Genomic DNA, 19,590 nt, shown 5'->3' on the forward strand with positions numbered 1-19,590 from the left:
GAAGAGGTTCTTGGGAGTATATATATAGACCAGCTGTTTCTGTGCTGTAGATTCTATGTAATTCTACATAAAGAACAGTTATGCATGGCATGGTGGCACAGTGGTTAGCACTTCTGTCTCAGTTCCAGGGTCACGGGTTCAATTCCGGCCTCTGGTGACTGTCTGTGTGGAGTTTGCACTTGCTCCCTGTGTCTGCGGGGGTTTCCTCCGGCTTCCTCCCACAGTCCAAAGATGTGCAGCTTAGGTGGATTGGTCATGCTAAATTGCCCCTTAGTGTCTAAAAGGTTAGATGGGGTTAGGGGATAGAGTGGAGGCGTGGATTTAAGTGGGATGCTCTTTCCAAGGGCCGGTGCAGACTCAATGGGCTGAATGGCCTCCTTCTGCATTGTAAATTCTATGGTTCTAAGTCACATTGTGTGTTTACAAAGGAGAAAGTGAGAATCAGCAAAACTCATCTGTCCAGCAACCAAGTGCACTCTGCTCCATTGTGGAAACCTTTTTCAAAATGTCCGCCTGCCGTCCAATCATGGTAAAGGGAACAATCTTCCAGAATCTCTATATAGCCGACGCTATCAGTCCCCAGTGAGTGGCTTATCCTCGCATTACATTCCATGGTCCCAAAAGCATGGAGTGTAGAGAGGTGGGTTGTTAGTTCACCCTCATCCCACTGAACATGTGGAGGTACAGGACTCCAGAGAACAAAGGGATGAGGAAATTCTGAGCAGGTACAGAAATAGGAAGTCAAAGGTTAAAAGGGTGATATTAACAACCAGTCTGGCAACAACTGTTGGCCAAATCCCAATGTCAAGATGATGTTAACTTGTCTTTTTCAACAGCTTGTGTAGCTTTGGTAGAGATAGCAGAGCATTGTCATTGATGCATCAAAAGGCTTGCAGGCTCAATCACAGCGATTACACCTCTTAGATTTCCAAAGAGACTCAGTGTGACTGTCTAAACAAAAGCAGTCATCACTCCTTGCAGCACGACAAGTCCAGAATTTTCTTTGTGACTCTGGAAAGAAAGGTTATTTTGCTGCAAGAATATTGGCAAAAGACCAGAATTTTGACCATGATCATTCAGCATTAATCTGCAATATTCCTAAAGTACATCACCAATATGAAACAATATTTTTTTTTGACAAACTGCAGTCCTCAAATGGATCAAATACCATAACATAAAAAACCACACCCAATATCTGGTGTGGCACGGAGACAGTTACACCTACATGCTGTGCATTTATTATCTATGCTTAAATGCTAACAAAGTACATTGAGCAAAGACAACTTTACTGGCAGTCCGAGGTCGTTATCTGATCATTCCTTACGAAGGAAAAACTTGAACTCTCTTGGACATGATGCAAGTTTATACCTGTGGACTGGGTACATTACGGACAAAAGGCTGAAGGTCTAGTTAGATCCCAAAAGCCAGGCTGCGCAGTACAGAGAATTACCACCATGGATAAAGGCCAGCTTTGTTGACGGTTCCCCACCACCACCACCCCCAACTCAAATAGATTACAATGCTGAATGGCTGTTAACCCTTTAAATGCCAGGAAACCCATTCCAGTTTCCAATTTCTCCATTTCCCCCCCCCCTTTGTTCAATATTTCATAATACAATCTTCCCATTCAACTTTAATAACCAATATACTGCAGGAAATAACTAGCAAAAATGCGATGAAAGAATCCATCAGTGACTGAGCACAGAGAACAATATCAAGATTTGCTTGATTTTTCCACCACTTTAAGGCAGCAAATTAACAATTTTACGAGTTCAACAGAAAAATTACTTTCTCTGCCAGATCAATGAAAAATATTCTTCATAAACCACAAATACATCTCCCCAGAAGATTTAAATTGAAGCCATTAACTCTTCGAGGACTTGAATATTTGCAAATCACAATCACAAATAGGGGGAGATGATGATATTGGGCTCCTCCCACACTTTCTTTACACTATCCATTAAAAAAACCTGTATGTGTGTGATGTTAGACAAAGGAAAGACTTGAAAGCTTTTTAAAATTGCGATAGTCTTCTGGTGCTGTAATGGTTAAGGAACATTACGAACTGTAATAATCGTCTTCCAAATCCGCCTCGTCTAATAGAAAACCTGAAGCAGACACCCAGACACTGAAACTAGGCAGACAGGGAACAAACACCAAGGAGGAATCTTCCAGTCAGTTCTACCTTTGTCTCCCGTTATGAATAACCCCCGATGCACCGACTATATACCCTGTAAATACATCAATAGTCAATTTCCTCAAACTCCATCATTCTAACCGGGAAGTGGGAGTATCCCGCACAGATTTCCCAACCAAATAGCGTTAATTTGAAGTGTCTCTTAAAACATGATGGAATTTTCGGTAAAACGATTCGGGGGGGGGGGGGGGGGGGGGAAGAGAGAAATCTTTCGCTTTAAATCTTGATTCGCTCTCACAGTTCTGTTAAAACGCTCTTTGTTTCACCGAAAATAATATTGATTCCTAATATCAATATGAATCGCGCATCCTTAAAATAACAACGGAACGCCAACCAGGAAAAGGCAGCACTAACAACATGTGGAACCTTTAAACACTGTTGCTTCAACCCATTCGCTGGCTATCTGAGAATTTGAGGCTGATCTTCAAATGTTGGATGCAAACCCTAGCGAACTGGTCTCATTTAATAGACACCGACATTGAACACACCCATCAGCACCAGGCGTAAACAAGAAACCAGCTCCCATTCCAGCAAGTTCTTTTCCTCAATTGAAATTGCACTGTCTTCTGGATGCATGGAAACTTTGTTTTATGGGCGATCAAGGATTTAAACAATAAACAGCAATAAACAGACAATTCATTATTTTTTTAAAAAACTTGTTTCCTTTACCTTTTTTCCTCTCTTCTTCCTGTGAGCAGATTTTGAACCATTTTTCTTTGGTTCCTCACTCATTGCTGTTCTCTGAATGTTTAGTCTACCAAATGAAAGAACGGACTCCCAATTATTCCGACATTCAGGGCTGTTTGCATATCATCGAGATCCCAATCAAAGGTTCAATCCATTTGACGATGTCTCAGAGACAGATAAATACATGAATGCTGGTTCCAACACAACTCCTCCAGTCCAACTGGTCCAGATTTTTGCCTTCTCTCTTCCTTTGGCTGGCTCCAAACTCAAGATTTAGTCCCCCATTTTCCCCACGAGAGAGGGGAAAAATCAGTTACCTTTATCTTCTTATTATAGCGAGATGCTATTTGCTCCTCTCTCTCTTCACTGCTGTTTAAAATCCCCAATCCGCGAACCCCACACAGAAATTAAACTGGAGACTGATGAGAAGCTCTCTGAAGCCTTCCCCAGTCAGTGAATTCCCTTCTCCACAGCCAAGAAGCACACAGTGTGAGAGCAAGCGAGAGAAAAAAATGAGTAATGTTGCTGCAGTTCGCCGGCCTCGCCACGAGGTGGGGACTAACCAAAACACAGGTTAAAGCTGTGCCAGGAAAGGAAGCCTCGAATGCCTGTTCTGAGAGTGGGTTCCAGCCATCTCCTGGGAGGAGGCCACTCCCATCTGTGTGCAAGAGCCGAGACGGAATAACAGGCATTATTACTGTTATCCCAAGATGAGGGGGGATAACAACAAACATTGTTGGAAAACTCGATATGAATGTTTTTTTTAAAAAATCAAACATGCCTCAAGACTTGAATATCACACAGAGCAGACAGAATACTAATAGACAGCAGTTCTTTCAGTACAAGCCTGAACCTAATCATGTTAAGCCAATGCCATCAGCTAATGTGGCCCAGTAAATCGATACAAGCAATTAACCAGTTAATACATTAAAGGCAGAGACTATTCTACTGATGAATATTGAACCCCTGTCACCAATACTTGTTCATCACCTGCCTGTATTCATATATAAATCATCAAGAAGAAGTAGGTTTCATTTCCCTTCAAATTCCTGGGTGGATGGAGCAACAGCCCTGTGAGTTAACAGCGCTCTCCAGGACAGCTGCGGCCAGTCACTGTCAACTGTGCCCTCCACACCCACCCCAGAAAGTGATCTGTGCACTTGCTTTTCCATGTCTCATTTTCTCTTTGAAAATAAAGACATATACATCTTACAATCAGCCACAGGGGTGTTGAAAAATACGCATATTTACAACTACCTTGAGGACATCACCTGTTGCACATTATACAAAGGATGACACCAATGTCTATTTGACAGCTCACAGTGTGCATCTCACGGCTACACTTGATTCTGATGGGACACAGCAAGTCAAACCCAGAAATAACATTCCACCAAAGCTCTGGAGCAAATAGTTCACATGAAGGGCAGCAAGGAAGTAAAGGTTTTGCAACAAATAAATAGCAAATGAATGCACAGCCCAGTTTGGAGATATCATGCAATCCCTTTTAATAGTTCTTAAATTCACAAGGCAAATGATGCACTTTATTACATAGCCCACATTTGAGAGAAGAGGATCCAACTACTGATAAAAATGTCTGAAATTCAGATTCCAGTCTCCTGGGTGCTTTTTTCTGTATTCACGGCATTATTTTATTTTTCATCAATTTTCTGACAACCGAACAATCTTTTTTCAACAATGGCCTTTATATAGTTTAGTGCCCAGTCTATAAATGCTTTGTCATTAGTTTGAATGTTGCCAGGAACTTGATCTTAAAGTATTGGAAATGTATTATTATTATTGGAAATTTTAGTTGGAAAACATCATTTCTGAAACATCAAATATGGGTGGCACAGTAGCACAGTTGCTTCACAGTGCCAGGGATGTGGGTTTGATTCCCGGCTTGGGTCACTGTCTGTGCGGAGTCTGCACGTTCGCCCCATGTCTGCATGGGTTTCCTCCGGGTGCTCCGGTTTCCTCCCACAAGTCCCGAAAGACGTGCTTGTTAGGTGATTTGGACATTCTGAATTCTCCCTCTGCGTACCCGAGCAGGCGCCGGAATGTGGTGATTAGGGGATTTTCACAGTAACTTCATTGCAGTGTTAATGTAAGCCTACTTGTGACACTAATACAAATTATTATAGTGTTATTTTCCTGACTAAAATTTGTAAGCCAACATTTGCAACTATGCAGCTATGAATTCTGACTTTATATCTTTTTTGTTTCTGGGACCTGACCATGAGTCTCTGAATATTTATATTTCTGAAAATTCTAATTTTACCTGAAGCAGCTTCTGTGGTTTGTTAACTAATTCCTCTACCACAAGCAGAGGTGAACATTACAAGAATAATCTATTACTGTTCCATTCACTAGAGTAAACCAATTCTAAAAAGGTGAGGCAACCAGAGGAATAAACAGCTAAAAAGAGAAATCTAACACATCAATAGGAACGCTTGAAACAATTAGCCAGTGAATGGGGTGGAGGGGGGAAAGAAAGCAGGAGGCGAAGGAGTCTTCACTGCACTCAACACTCACTCGCCTGGGAGGAATGGATGACTGAGACAACAATTAATCTCTCATACCAACACAAGGAGGTCAATAGTTCAACCCGATAACTTACAATGAAGAAATCTGCCATACTTTATATGATGGTCCCATTAATGTTTTTTTAAATTAAAAAAAAAATAAATTTAGATTACCCAATTATTTTTTCCAATTAAGGGACAATTTAGCATGGCCAATCCACCTACTCTGCACATTTTTTTTTGGGTTGTGGGGGCGAAACCCACGCAGACACGGGGAGAATGTGCAAACTCCACACGGACAGTGACCCAGAGCCGGGATCGAACCTGGGACCTCAGCGCCGTGAGGCGGTTGTGCTAACCACTAGGCCACCGTGCTGCCCTTGGTCCCATTAATGTTGATTGCTAATGCATCAAGACGCTTCAATCTTCCGATCGAATACCTCCAAAACAAGCCAAGCAAAATTTCCCAACTTGTTCTGCATCCAAAGACTATGTAGCAGTCATTTCGACTGACTATTAAGACAAAGATACACCCAGCTATGCTCTGCTGTCTGAAGCAAACACAGTTGATCTGAAATGACCTTATATTATCCATGAAAACAATTCTATTCACATTCCGTGTGAAAACATTTACTCTTCCTCCTCTATTAGTTAACACACTTGGTGACATGTTCACCTCTGATCCAGAATGTTGTAGGTTTAAGCGCCACTCTGAGTTTGAGCAGTAATTTAAGTCATCAATTCACTGAATTACTAAAGGACTACTGTCCAGACGGGCTTTGTCAAAGGTAGACAGCTTACCTCCAACATCAGGCGCCTGCTGAACGTGATCTTGACCCCCTCCGGGGAGAGAACACCAGAGGTGATCGTCTCCCTAGACGCAGAAGAGGCCTTCGACAGAGTCGAATGGAAATACCTCAGAGGTACTGGAGCGGTTCGGGCTTGGAACAGGATTCACCTCCTGGGTAAAACTCTATACAACGCTCCCATGGCGAGCGTACGGATAAATAACACCAACTCCCGATACTTCCAGCTGCACAGGGGCATCAGACAAGGATGCCCACTGTCCCCGCTGGTATTCGCCCTAGCGATCGAGCCACTAGCAATTGCGCTCAGAGCGGCAAAAAGCTGGAGGGGGATCCGAAGGGGCATCAGAGAGCACAGAGTCTCACTCTATGCAGATGACCTGCTCCTCTACATCTCGGACCCACAATGCAGCATGGACGGAATCATCGTGCTCCTGAAAGAGTTTGGCGCCTTCTCGGGCTACAAACTCAACATGAGCAAAAGCGAGATCTTCCCAGTACACCTGCGGGGGGGGGGGGGGGGGGGGGGGGGGGGGCAGCACTAAAGGGGCTGCCGTTCAAACAAGCCCGACACAAATTCCGCTACCTGGGGATCCAAATAGCCCACGCCACGACTGGAAAGGGATCCACAAATGGAACCTCATCAGTCTGACAGAGGAAGTAGAAAAGGACCTGCAAAGATGGAACACATTCCCACTCTCCCTTGCAGAGAGAGTACAGACAATCAAAATGAACGTGCTGCCCAGATACCTCTACCTATTCAGAGCCAGCCTGATCTACCTCCCCAAGGCCTTTTTCCAAGCAGTAGACAAACTAACTATGGCGTTCGTATGGGGGAGAAGAATGCTAGGATCACAAAGAAGGTCTTACAAAAACAAACTCAAGGGGAGAGCTAGCCCTCCCTGGCGGCACTCCCATCCCCACCCAAAAAACACTCCAGCAGCCCGGTGGTGATAGCCACCCTCCAGTCCTGGAACCAACTACGGCAGCAATTTGGCCTGACCAAAATGTCGGACAAAGCTCCCATCTGCAACAACCATAGGTTCACACCAGCACTGACCGACGCCACCTTCAAAAGGTGGAGACAGGACGAGGGGACACTGACAGTCAGGGACCTATACACCGATGACAGGGTTGCGACACTGGACGAACTGACGGAGAAATTCCAGCTGACCAGGGGGAACGAGTTAAGGTACCTGCAGCTCAGAAACCTTCTGCGAAAGGAGACAAGGACTTCCCCACAACTGCCACGACAGACATGACTGGAAGAGTTACGGACGCAAGCATATTAGAGAGGAAATTGCAGCGACATGTACGACCGACTGGTAGATAGGGCCGACATCGTACTGGACGCAACATGAAGGAAATGGGAGGATGACCTGGGGATTGAGATAGGGAGGGGACTCAGGAGCGAAGCACTGCATAGGGTCAATTCCACCTCCACCTGCGTAAGGCTCAGCCTGATGCAACTAAAAGTGGTACATAGAGCCCACTTAACAAGAAACCGTATGAGTAGGTTCTTACCAGAGGTGGAGGATAGATGTGAACAGCACCAAGGAGGCCCGGCCAACCACACCCACATGTTCTGGTCTTGCCCAGACTTGTGGAGTACTGGATTGCCTTCTTCGAGGCAATGTCCAAAGTGGTGGGGGTGAGGGTGGAGCCATGCCCGATAGTGGCGGTTTTCGGGGTCTCAGACCAGCCAGATGTATTCCTGGGGAGGAGGGCAGACGCCCTTGCCTTTGCCTCCCTGATCGCCCGCCGTAGAATCCTGTTCGGCTGGCGGTCAGCAGCACTACCCAGAGCTGCAGACTGGCTGTCCGACCTCTCAGAATCTCTCCAAATGGAGAAAATTAAATTCGCCATCCGTGGGTCAGACGACGGCTTCCGCAGAACGTGGGAGCCATTCACCCAATTGTTCCAGGACTTGTTTGTGGCCAACAAACAAGGAGAAGAATAGCCAGGCAGTCAGGAACCAGGGGAAAGCAGCCAAAGCATAAGAGGGGGAGATAGACCGGATGGGGAGGATGGCCCGGGGGGGGTGCCGGGGGGGGGGGGGGGCGACAACTCATTCTAAGAGGAAGGAAAGGCGAACTACGGGGGGGGGGGGGGGGGGGGGGGGGAGGAAAGGAAAGGCGAACCGCAGGGGGTGGGAGGAGGGAAGAGACAGGGAACAATAGAGGAGTTCCAGGGAGGTGGGGGGGGGGGGGAAGAGAGGGAAATGTTAACCAACCTGACATCCACAGGAAACAGAGAAAAAGGAGAACACAGGCAGAGGACGGGAGAGCCGGCTGAAGCGGTAGCACGCACGAGAAGACAACGGCGACGAAATCCAACCGGGAGAAGCGAGTGGCAACACCGACATCAGACCCACTCGAGGATTGCCCTCAGGAAGTGCCTCGCCGGCACAAGCGGATGCCTACTTACATGTATATAGATATATCATATCCTGTGTACATAACGGCAAAAATCCAATAAAAAGCATTTTAAAAAAAACTAAAGGACTACTGTGAGAAGGCCATCTTACTGTTGAGGGGTCAAACGGAGGACTGGTGTGCCTATTTAGGAGTATATAAGTGATCCCAGGGCACTTCAAAGAACAGGGCAATTGTTGTAGTGTCTTGCTCAATAATTATCCCTCAGCCAGCACCACTGAAATCCAGTCATTCACTTGCTGGTTGTGGCAGCTTCAGGATGTACAATGAATCAAATCTCACCCCAATGCCTCTCAGCACAAGTAACTTCACCTAGGTTTCATATTTACCTATCATGGTCATAAGATTAGATATATATGCCCAGAAATAGGCCAGTTGGCTCCACCAGTCCATGCTCATGTTTTACCTCTTTTTACATCTAAATCTACCATCGGAACCAGGTATTCCTTCTCCCTCAAATGCTTATCCCGCTTCCCTTTAAATGCAAGAATACTGTTCGCTTCAAGTCTTCCCCTTAATAGTGAGTTCTACATACGAGTCAGAGGATCTTCTACTAATAGCTTCTCATCCTAACTTCACATCACTAACTGAAGTCCCCTCAGGATCTATGCATGGCCTCTCAAATCTTGGTTGTATAATGAGGTCTGAAATGCATCATTATCATCACTATCGCTATTTTAGCCATTAAAAGGGGGGGTGTATGATTAGACCTCCCGCCTGAGCTGTATTGGTGAGCTATGCACCCAAACGATCTTTATTTGCTGCAAAACCTCACTGCACTTCACATGAACTATTTGCTCCAAAGCCTGGCTGGAATGTTCTGGGTTTGGCTTGCTGCGTAAGATGCACACGACGAACTGCCCGCTACATGCTGCCGCTTGACAGCACTGTCCAAGAATATGGCGTCAGATTCCACATGTAGGCTGACAACACATTCCGACCACTTCACCAACTCTTGTCATCCTACTGCTGCTTCTGGTGTTGTCAAAATATCTGCCCAATCTCCAGTCTTGAATGAGCTGTAATTCTGTGCAATCGAACACTGAGAAAACCGATGCCATCTCAAAAATGAGACCATTCCCCACTGATTCCATCTGGTTCCACCACCATCATCTCAGGTTGAACAGGACATTTTATAACCTTGGCATCCTCTTTGCCTCATATCCTTTCCATTTAACGACCACGTTCTTTGGTATAATGGCACCCAGCTCAGCCCTTTTTTTCAGTATATCTACCCAAGCCCTTTTTTCAGTCTATCTACCGAACCATGTAATAATTCCAGAATTATACAGCACTCAAGGCAGCTATTGCACCAATTGTGCCTGCAATGGCTCCTTGGTACATGTATCCAGTAAATAGCAGCCCCTTGTTCTTTGCTCTACAGCTTTGTAATTTTTTCCATTCAAGTATTTATCCAATTCTTTTTTGAATGTTGCTATTGAATATGTTTCCATGGCGCTTTCTGACATTGTGCTCTGGATAATAACTTTCATTTATATAACACTTCAATGTTGAAAAACTTCCCAAGAGTCTTCACTGGAGTATTCACTGGAGAATTTCACGCCAAGACCAAAGAGATCTGTTTTTAAAAAGCACCTCAGAAGGGGAAAAGGGAGGTAGAGATATTTAGGGAGGGGATTGCAGAATTGAAGGATGAGCAGCAGAAGGCACAGCCGCTAACGTGGGGCGATTATATTTGTGTTTTCTCACCATGTCAGAACATAAGGAGTGCCGAGATCAGAGGGCTGTTGAGCCAAAAGGTGGGGAATGTCGGGGATTTCAAAACAAGACGGAGTTTTCAAGAATACTTCCCTCAGTAACCGAGGATGTATCCCACCTAGACTGAGTGACTTTACTACTGATGACTGGCAATCTGTTAAATATTTCCTATTTATTTGTATCCTACCTAATATTATGACTGTTTCTTCTTCACAGCTACATTGGCAGCATCTTCTTCTCTAGCGAAGCCAGATGTAAAGGCATTTGTGGGCGGCACGGTATCACAGTGGTTAACACTGTTGCTTCACAGCTCCAGAGTCCCAGGTTTGATTCCCGGCTGGGTCACTGTCTGTGCGGAGTCTGCATGTTCTCCCCGTGTCTGCGTGTATTCCTCCGGGTGTTCAAGTTTCCTCTCACAGCCCAAAGAGGTGAAGGTTAGGTGGATTGATCATGCTATTTGCCCTTAGTGTCCAAAAATGTTGGGTGGGGTTACTGGGTTACGGGGAGGTTTGGGCTTAATTAGGGTGCTCCTTCCAAGGGCCGGTGCAGACTCGATGGGCCGAATGGCTTCTTTCTGAACTGTAAATTCAATGTAAAATCTATGTACTCATTCCTTTATTCAAAAAGAAAGCAGAAGCTACAGGCCAGTTTGCCTAACATCTGCCATAGGGAAAATGTTAGAAGCTATTATTAAATATGTTATAGCAGGGCACTGGACAAATTCAAAGCCATCAGGCAGAGGCAACATGGTTTTGTGAAAAGGAAATTATGTTTAACCAATTCATTGGAGTCACATGCGCTGTGGATAAAGGGAAACCGGTGGATGCAGGGAAGGGGCTCTTGGGGTTCGTCTGTCAAGAAAATGACGGAGGCTGCTGATGTGACTCAGGTCACTTCGTCGACGATCGAGATGCTTATAGGCACCTTGGCAGCAGAATTCATGAAACAGAGGAAGGCTATCTCCGAAGATTTCCAAAGTTTAATAGAGATGGCCTTGTCCCCAATTCGCTCAGTGCTGGCGAAGACAGACAAAACGGTAAAGGCAAGTGGCACAGTGCTACAGGGTGTGGAGGCGGCTCTTTCAGACCAGAGTGACCGGATTATTTCCACTGGAGGCTATATATTGGCTTGTGTTAATAAAACACTGCGTGTCAAGGTGGATGATTTGGAGAATTGCTCCAGGAAGCAGAACCTTAGATTCATGGGGCTGCCGAAGGGAGTGGAGGGCCCAAATCCCACTGAATATATGTCAAAGATGTTTGGGAAGATGGTGAGGGAGGATGGATTGTTGTCCGCTCCGGAGTTGGACTGGGCCCACCGGTCACTCCAGCAGATGCCCTGTTCAGGCGAATCACCACGGGCAATCATCGTCAGGTTCCACAGTGCCAGGAAAAGGAACGAGTCCCGAGGTGGACGAAGGAGCACCGGGACCATATATTGGAGGGCCACACCTTCAGGCTTTATTAAGATGTGGTAGTGCAGCTGCCTAAAAGGCGGGCAGCATTTAACAAGGCCAAGGTTGTGTCATACAAGATGGGGCGCAGTTTGAGGCGATGTACCCTGCACACCTCCGAGTGACCTTTGACTCAAAAGTTGATTATTTTGATGCACTGGAGGAGGCTGGTGCTTTTGTGAAGAAAAATGAGCTGGGGGCGAGTTAATTTTTATTTTATGGGGACCTGCTGTTGTTGGGAATGACAAATGTTATGGGGACTTGCTGGCGTTTCGTGTTCCAGTTTGTTTGGTTTTTATTGTTCTTGTGTAGGATGGGTATGTTACGTTTTCTATGTTTATTCAAGTTGGATGTGGCCAGGGGACTTGTTATTAAGGCTTTTTATTTATTTTTATTCCGGGCGGGGGCTGCCCTGCTAGCTAAAAACATTAGCAAATGTGAGCGTAATGGTGGGGGCAACTACAGCTCACTATTTTAAGGTAGATTTAGATTATGTTATTTTTGGGGTTGGGCTTGTTGCTCACCTTTTGGTGTTTGTTTATCTTTTTGGATGTGGTGATGTTGGGAGGCAGGGAAATGGGGAGAAGGGGCTGGGAGGCATGGAGGGTTTTCTGACCACGACTATAGCTTGTTCTTTTTTGATGGAGGATTTGGCGGCCACCTTGGCTGGGCCCGATGCCTGAACGTTTTCAGGGGCTGTTGGAATATCTCTTTTGGTGGAAATGGCTGACTCGGGTCAGGGAGGGGGTGGAAGGCCCCCAGTTCAGCTGGTCACTTGGAATGTAAGAGGGTTGAACGGCCCAGTAAAAAGGTCGAGGATATTTGCACATTTGAAGGGCTTGAATGCTGATGTGGTGTTTCTGCAGGAAACCTATTTGTGGAACAGGGACCAGACATGGTTACGGAAGGGATGGGTGGGGCAGGTACCCCATTCGGGCTTTGAGGGTCGGGTCCGGAGGGGCTGCAGTTCTGATTAATAAAAGAGTTTATTTTTCGGCAGCTGAGATCCTGGCGGACCCGAATGGGAGACAGACAGTTGGGTGGCTTCGCCTTACCTAATTTGTTATTTTGTTACTGGGCGGCTAATATAGAAAAGGTACTTGGGTGGCTCAAGGATCCGAATTCCATATGGGGGTAGATGGAGGCGAGCTCTTTTAGTGGTTCGAATTTGAAGGCCTTGGTAACTGCCTCGCTTCTGTTCTCCCCTACAAAATTTATGGTAGTGGTGGGCATGCTGAGGCAGTATTTTAAGCTCGGCTCTATGTCATTGTCAGCCCCCATCTGAAGGAATCATCTTTTTGCGCCAACGGTCTTGGACTCGAAGTTCAAGCTGGGGGAGGGAGGAGCTTCCTTTCCCTTGGCATCTTTGCCCTCCCCCACGAATAGGGTTTTGTCTCTGGCTATGGTGGATGAGGGAACTATTTTGGAAATATATGGTCAGATCCTGTTGGCAGGCTCCGTTGAATAAGGTGAGGAAGAAATGGGAGAGAGAGCTCGGTCCGGTTTTTGAAGGTGGGATGTGGAGTGAGGCTCTTCACAGGGTCAAATCTACCTCATCCTGTGCTAGGCTCAGCTTGATCCAGTTCAAGGTGGTCCACAGGGCGCATGTGACCAGGGCGATGGTTTTTTTTCTCATGGGTGGAAGACAGGTGTGAAAGTTGTTTTCGGGTATCAGCAGATCATAACCATATGTCCTGGTCATGACCTAAATTTGCAAGTTTTTGGGTCTCATTCTTTACCACATGTCAGGGATTCTCGAGATCAAGCTGGAGCCTTGTCCGTTGGTGGCCATTTTCAGGTTTCAGACTCAACAGGTGAAAGCGGTATCCTCGCCTTTGCCTTGTTGATAACCCGGAGGCGAATTCTGCTGGGGTGAAGTTCTCCTACTCTGCCTTGTGCCTCGGCCTGGTTGGGAGATCTAACAGAGTTCCCATACCTTGAGAAGGTCAAGTACACCATTAGAGGGTCGGTAGAAGGGTTCTACTTGAGATAGCAGCCATTCATATCCAGTGAGCTGGTCACTGTCAGCTGTTGGGAGAGGTACTAATTAGTATTTATTTAGTTAGAGGGAGCTTGGATGAGGGTTCTGGTGTTGTTATTTTTGAAGTTGACATTCTTATACTCTATATGTACTTGCTTAATTCGTAATAATGGGGAAAAAAATCTGTAATAAAAGTGTTTTGAAAAATATCTATGTCACCTCACTCAGCAATTCTCCCATCCAAAACTCCACATTCCACTGATTCGAGACTGTTGTGCATCCTCCTGGTGGTCATGCTTACTGCCATCCGGCATATGGACTCTGGCTTTCCCTCATCAAACCACTCTGTGCCTCAGCCACACCCTCTCCTCCTTGAAGATACTCCTTAGAAAATCTGCCTCAAGATTTTGGTCAGCCCCTCTGAGACCTCCTTTGTCTCAGTATGCCTCTGTGAATGTCTTGGGGACTTGGTTTTAAACGTTAGTGGCACTATATGAATTGGCTGACCTCATTCTTCTACCAAACAATAACAACTGCACTTCCAATATAATCTTGAGGTTGCAAATTGCTCTGGACAATCTGCGCAGCCTAAGAACAAATTCCAAACCGTTTATAAACCATCAGATTTTCCATTTGGATTTAGAGACTGCAACAAAAGAACATCACTGTGCAAAATCCAGGGTAAGGAATCTCTTTATTATAAGATTGAATCGAGCTGCATGTGTTCAGGCTGAAGCTTCCAGCTTATTGGGTCTTTTTGACAGTTTCACAATATAAAATTACCTGCTCACACTTTAAGAGGAGTGCAATTTCTAGAAGCTGTATTGAAATGTTAGTTGCTCCCCATTTCCTGTAAAACTGCTGGCTGGATTAAATAATTGTATTTATACAGCTCAATTAATACATAGCCAAGGCAAATGAAATGTAAATGGAGATTGAACCTCGAAATACACATCTGCATAAGGGCTCTTTAGGGCTCTGACATTCCCTTAAACATACTGACACATTCCACAACAATGTGGTGTTCAGAAAACAGAAGGGAAGGAAAGAAAGGAAATGAGGGGGGTTGGGGGGACCGACAATAAATATTAAGGGGAATAATACAGTGGTGGAGAGAATAGGTGTCCTGGACCCATTAAGTACACAATCTATTTGGTTAGAGTTAATAAAAAGTTTTAAATCGCTCAACTGGGTGTTCTGTTTTTTAAATAGTCAACTCACGGGATGGAGATAGAGAGTCAAAGTTACAGAGGTGCAAGAATTCTAGGGCAGTTATAATAGAGGAGTTTAATTATTCTAATATAAACTGGGATAGTAATTGTGTAAAGGACAAAGAGGGGGAATGTTCAGAAGTGTGTTGAGGAGAATTTTCTCAGTCAGTACACTTCTCAATGAGGTACGAGGTATTATTGCATCTGGTGTCTCGGGAATGAAGTGGGCCAAATGGACCATGTGACAGTGGGAGAGCATTTACGGAACAGTGATCAAATAAGGTTAGCTGTAGCTGAAGACAAGAAGCAATACAGATAACAATACATAATTGAGGAGCGCCAATTTCAGTTCATTGCCTATAATAATAATTTTTATTGGTGTCACAAGTAGGCTTACATTAATACGGCAATGAAGTTACTGTAAAAATTCCTTAGTCACCACACTCCGGCACCTGTTCGGGTACACAGAGGGAGAATTCAGAATGTTCAATTCACCTAACAAATACGTCGGGCGTGATTCTCCGCAAATGCGGAGAATTGTAAAGGCTGCCGTGGGACAGGCCGTGATCCACGGCAGCCTTCACGGCCACTTCCGGGGCCGATTCTCCCCCCCGGGCGGGGCTAGGAGCGCGGCCCCGCGCGTCACGGCGGAATGGCCTTGACGACGGTCGTCAAGGCCGCACGTCAAGCGTCACGGCGGCTAACGCGGCCGATGACGTCAGCTGCGCATGCGCAGGTTGGACAACGCCAACCCGATATGCGCAGTTGCCGTCTTTTCTCCTCAGCCGCCCGGCAAGACGTGGCGGCTTGATCTTGCCGGGCGGTGGAGGGGAAAGAGTGCGTCTGTTTTTGACGCTGGCCCGACGATCGGTGGGCACCGATCGCGGGCCTGTCCCCTCCTGAGCACAGTCGTGGTGCTCCCGTGCGAATCGGGCCTCTAGATGCCCCAAACAGGCATCTGGCGCCTGTTTCACGATGGCAGCGAGCAGGTGTGTTTGCTGCCGTGTTAAAACGGGCGTGAAGGCCCGGCCGCTTGGCACATCGGCCTCGGAGAATCGCCGTTCGCCGTGAAAAAAGGCGAGCGGCGATTCGTGGCGTGAGTCGGGCATGGGGGGGGGGGAGAATAGAGGGAGGGCGTGAAAAATGTCGGGAGGCCCTCCCGCTATTCTCCCACCTGGCGTGGGGGGCGGAGAATCGCGCCCGCCTTTTGGGAGTTGTGGGAGGAAACTGGAGCACCCAGAGGAAACCCACGCAGATATGGGGAGAACGTGCAGACTCCGCACAGACAGTGACCCAAGCTGGGAATCAAACCCGGGTCCTTGGCGCTGTGAAGCAACTGTGCTAACCACCATGTTACCAAATCACCTTACCTAAGTAAGAATGTTCTTGATATAGAGGGTGGACAGCGAAGGTTTACCAGACTGACTCCTGGGATGGTGCGACTGACCTATGACACAGTTAAGATTATATTTACTGGAGTTTAGAAGAAAGACAGGGGAATATCATATAAACCTATAAAATTTTAACAGGACTAGACATGGTAGATGCAAGGCGGATGTTCCCGATGGCAAGGGAGTCCAGAACCAGAGGTCACAGTTTAAGGATACGGAGGAAACCATCTAGGACCGAGATGAGGAGCTATTTCTTCACCCAGAGAGTGGTGAGCCCGTGGAATTCGCTGTCACAGAAAGTAGTTAAGGCCAAATCATTGTATATAGATATATTAGATACAGCTCCTGGGGCTAATGGTAGCAAAGGATATGTGGGGGAGGGGGGGGAGAGCAGGAACAGGTGACGGAGTTGGATGACCAGCCATGATCATAATGAATGGCGGAGCAGGCTCGAAGGGCCAAATGGCCTCCTCCTGCTCCTATTTTCTATGTTTCTGTTTAATTGTCAGGAAACAGAGGGTAGTGGAGAACTGTTGTTTTTTGCACTGGAGGAAGGTACACATGATACATATTAATGATTTAGTCTTGGATGTACAGGGCACAATTTCAAAATTAGCAAATGGCTAAAACCTGGGACTAGCACAGACAGAGAAGAGGATGGACATTCTGGTGGTAGGAGAAACAAAAATAGGCAATATAAAAGAAAGGGTATAATTCTAAAGGGAGGGGTGTAGAAACAGAGACTGGGGGTTTATGTGCACAAATCGCTTAGATGGTAGGACAGATTGAGAAAGCGGTTAAGAACATGGGTGATCTTGAGCTTTATAAATAGAGGCAGAAAGTAGAATAGCAAGGAGGTTATGGCAAACCTTGATAAAACTGGTTTGGCCTCAATTGGAATACTGCGTCCAATTGTGGGCATTACGCTTCAGGAAGGATTTGAATGCTTTATGGAGGATGCAGAAATGGTTTAAGAGGGTCCAGGGACTTCAAATTCGATGGATTGGAGAAACTGGGTTTGTTTTCCTTGGAAAAGGCTGAGAGGAGATTCAATTGAGAGGTTGAAAATCAATTGAAAATCATGAGAGGTCCAGAGAGAATAGATAGAGAGGCACTGTTCTTATTGGCAGAAAGGTCAAGAACCAGAGGACACCCACTTAAGGTGAATAGGATTACCAACTGTGATTAAATATATTGCTGGAGGCTTCATTACATGCCTTGCCCTTACACTCCAACCATTCATCAGCCAACACGCCAACCTTGTGACGTACTGCTGTCCTACGCCAATTGAAAAGCAAAAAGACTCATTGCCCAATTGGATGGTGTTTGGACCGTCAGCCAAACAGCCTTTTCTTTTCTATTTTCAACATGTTGATGTCTGGTAAAAAGAAATGTTTGAAGAAAATGACAAAGAAACCCAATCTTTTGAATGCCCCAATGACTTTTCCCCAGGGTCACACACAGCAGTGTCCAGGAGCTTGATCTTCAATTCCTGGAGACTCCAGGTCACTCCCGGAGTGTTGGCAGCCCTAAAAGTTGAAAGGCAGAAGAACTAAGGGGACCTGATAAAAATGTTTTTTTACGCAGCCTGTGGTTAGGTTCTAAATGACGCTACCCAAGAGGCAAACCTGGGGCTTTCGAGAGAGAATTCGATAAGCACCTAACGATAAAAATGTACAGGGCAATAGGGAAGGGATGAAGGAATGAGACGAGCTGAATTGTCGTTGCAGAGAGCCAGCATGATGGGCCAGATTGACCTCCTTCTGTGCTATAACCCACCATGCTATGATCCGAAGAGCAAAGGAAGTGCAGCAGGCGTCCGTGTTTATCAAACCACAGCCACTTAAATTTATACAGTGCCTTGTGTTATGGGCCAGGGTTTAGAGAACCCCAAAGTGTATCATTGAGTTCACCTGACCCACGACTTTTACTAGATTGTGGTATGGGGAGCAGACAGCCCACTCTATAGGTGTGGTGCAGCAGAAATTTAAAAGTAATTTTTAAAGCAAAACAATGTTTATTCTATGAACTCAGTTAACCTTTTAAAACATACATTGAACATCTCAGCAACCATCAATTCAAATACACCCCCCAAAGAGTACAACACGCTAAGCAATCCTTAAACGTTCCTTTTAAATCCATAAGACAAAAATCATTTTTACAGAAGCACATCAGGTTCAAATTCTCTGCTGAGGGCAGTTATCACTCTGAATTCACCAAATGGTCTAGAGATAGTCTTTAGATGGCAGAGAGATCAAAATTAGACCTTCTTTGGCTGGCTTCAGCTCCAACACTAAAACAAAACCAAAAAACACAGACACATCCAAGCTTTTCCTCAAAACTAAACTAAAATGCAGAGCCAGAGCTCAGCTCCACCCACACTCTGACATCACTGCAGGCACTTGAGCAGACAAACAATTCTTAAAGTGACATTCCCATGACACTTCAACATTAAGGTTACTCACAGGAGCGTAGTTAGGCAATATGTGTCATCAAGTCGCAAACTAGGGATCAGTGGCAAAACTTTGGTAAAAGATATTTTATGGGGCATCTTAAAAGAGTAGAAAGGCGGACAAAAATAGAGAGGGATCTCCACACCTTAAATCCTAGACCTCTGAAGACACAGCTATCAATGGTGGAGTGATGGAACTCGGGGAAATTCAATCCCAGTAAAGAGATTTCTCATCTCAATCTTTAATGTGACTGTACTGAATGTTTTCTCTATGCCAAGTGACACTTATGCAGCAGCCCCAAACTCCCTACACACAGGCTACAGATATGTGGCCTCCCTAAAATTACTGCACGCTTGTGACCACACACAAATTTACAGGGGCTGCACACTTCAACAAATCCCTTGTGTATTCACCTCCAGATGAGAAAACATTGACAACGACTCCCTAGTTTTAGACTCACTAGCCATTGGAGTGTGATTTATGGTCCGTGGGATATTTGCCCCATCAAGCCATGTCAGAATCATATCTGTTCAATGAGATTGCCTTTCATTCTTCTGAACTGTAAATATTGGCACATTCAACTCAACTGCACAGCTGTGTCCTCTGCCTCCATAAGAACACTTTGGATGTTCATCCTTTCCATCCTTATGGAACTGCGTCCAGTCTGTATCCAAATTATTCCCCCTTTCCAGGCCTCCTCATTGTTCATTTACAGTCTAACCTGCCAATCTTCCA

General features: G+C 45.7%; 1 protein-coding gene across 2 annotated transcripts in view; it reads right to left on the reverse strand.

Moving 5' to 3' along the window:
- The window catches only part of ank3b (ankyrin 3b), an 888,954-nt gene that overhangs the window by 722,218 nt on the left and 147,146 nt on the right, over positions 1-19,590 (reverse strand). The window contains exon 1 of one of the 2 annotated variants that reach the window (XM_038773871.1): positions 2,867-3,402. The exons of the other annotated variant lie outside the window; for it this stretch is intronic. Coding sequence (XP_038629799.1) covers positions 2,867-2,929 — 63 coding nt within the window. The 5' untranslated portion in view covers positions 2,930-3,402. Of the gene's footprint in view, positions 1-2,866; positions 3,403-19,590 lie in introns of those variants that run through there. 2 annotated transcript variants of the gene reach the window in all.

This window comes from Scyliorhinus canicula, chromosome 16 (genome assembly GCF_902713615.1).
Source record: "Scyliorhinus canicula chromosome 16, sScyCan1.1, whole genome shotgun sequence".
Lineage (NCBI taxonomy): Eukaryota > Metazoa > Chordata > Chondrichthyes > Carcharhiniformes > Scyliorhinidae > Scyliorhinus > Scyliorhinus canicula.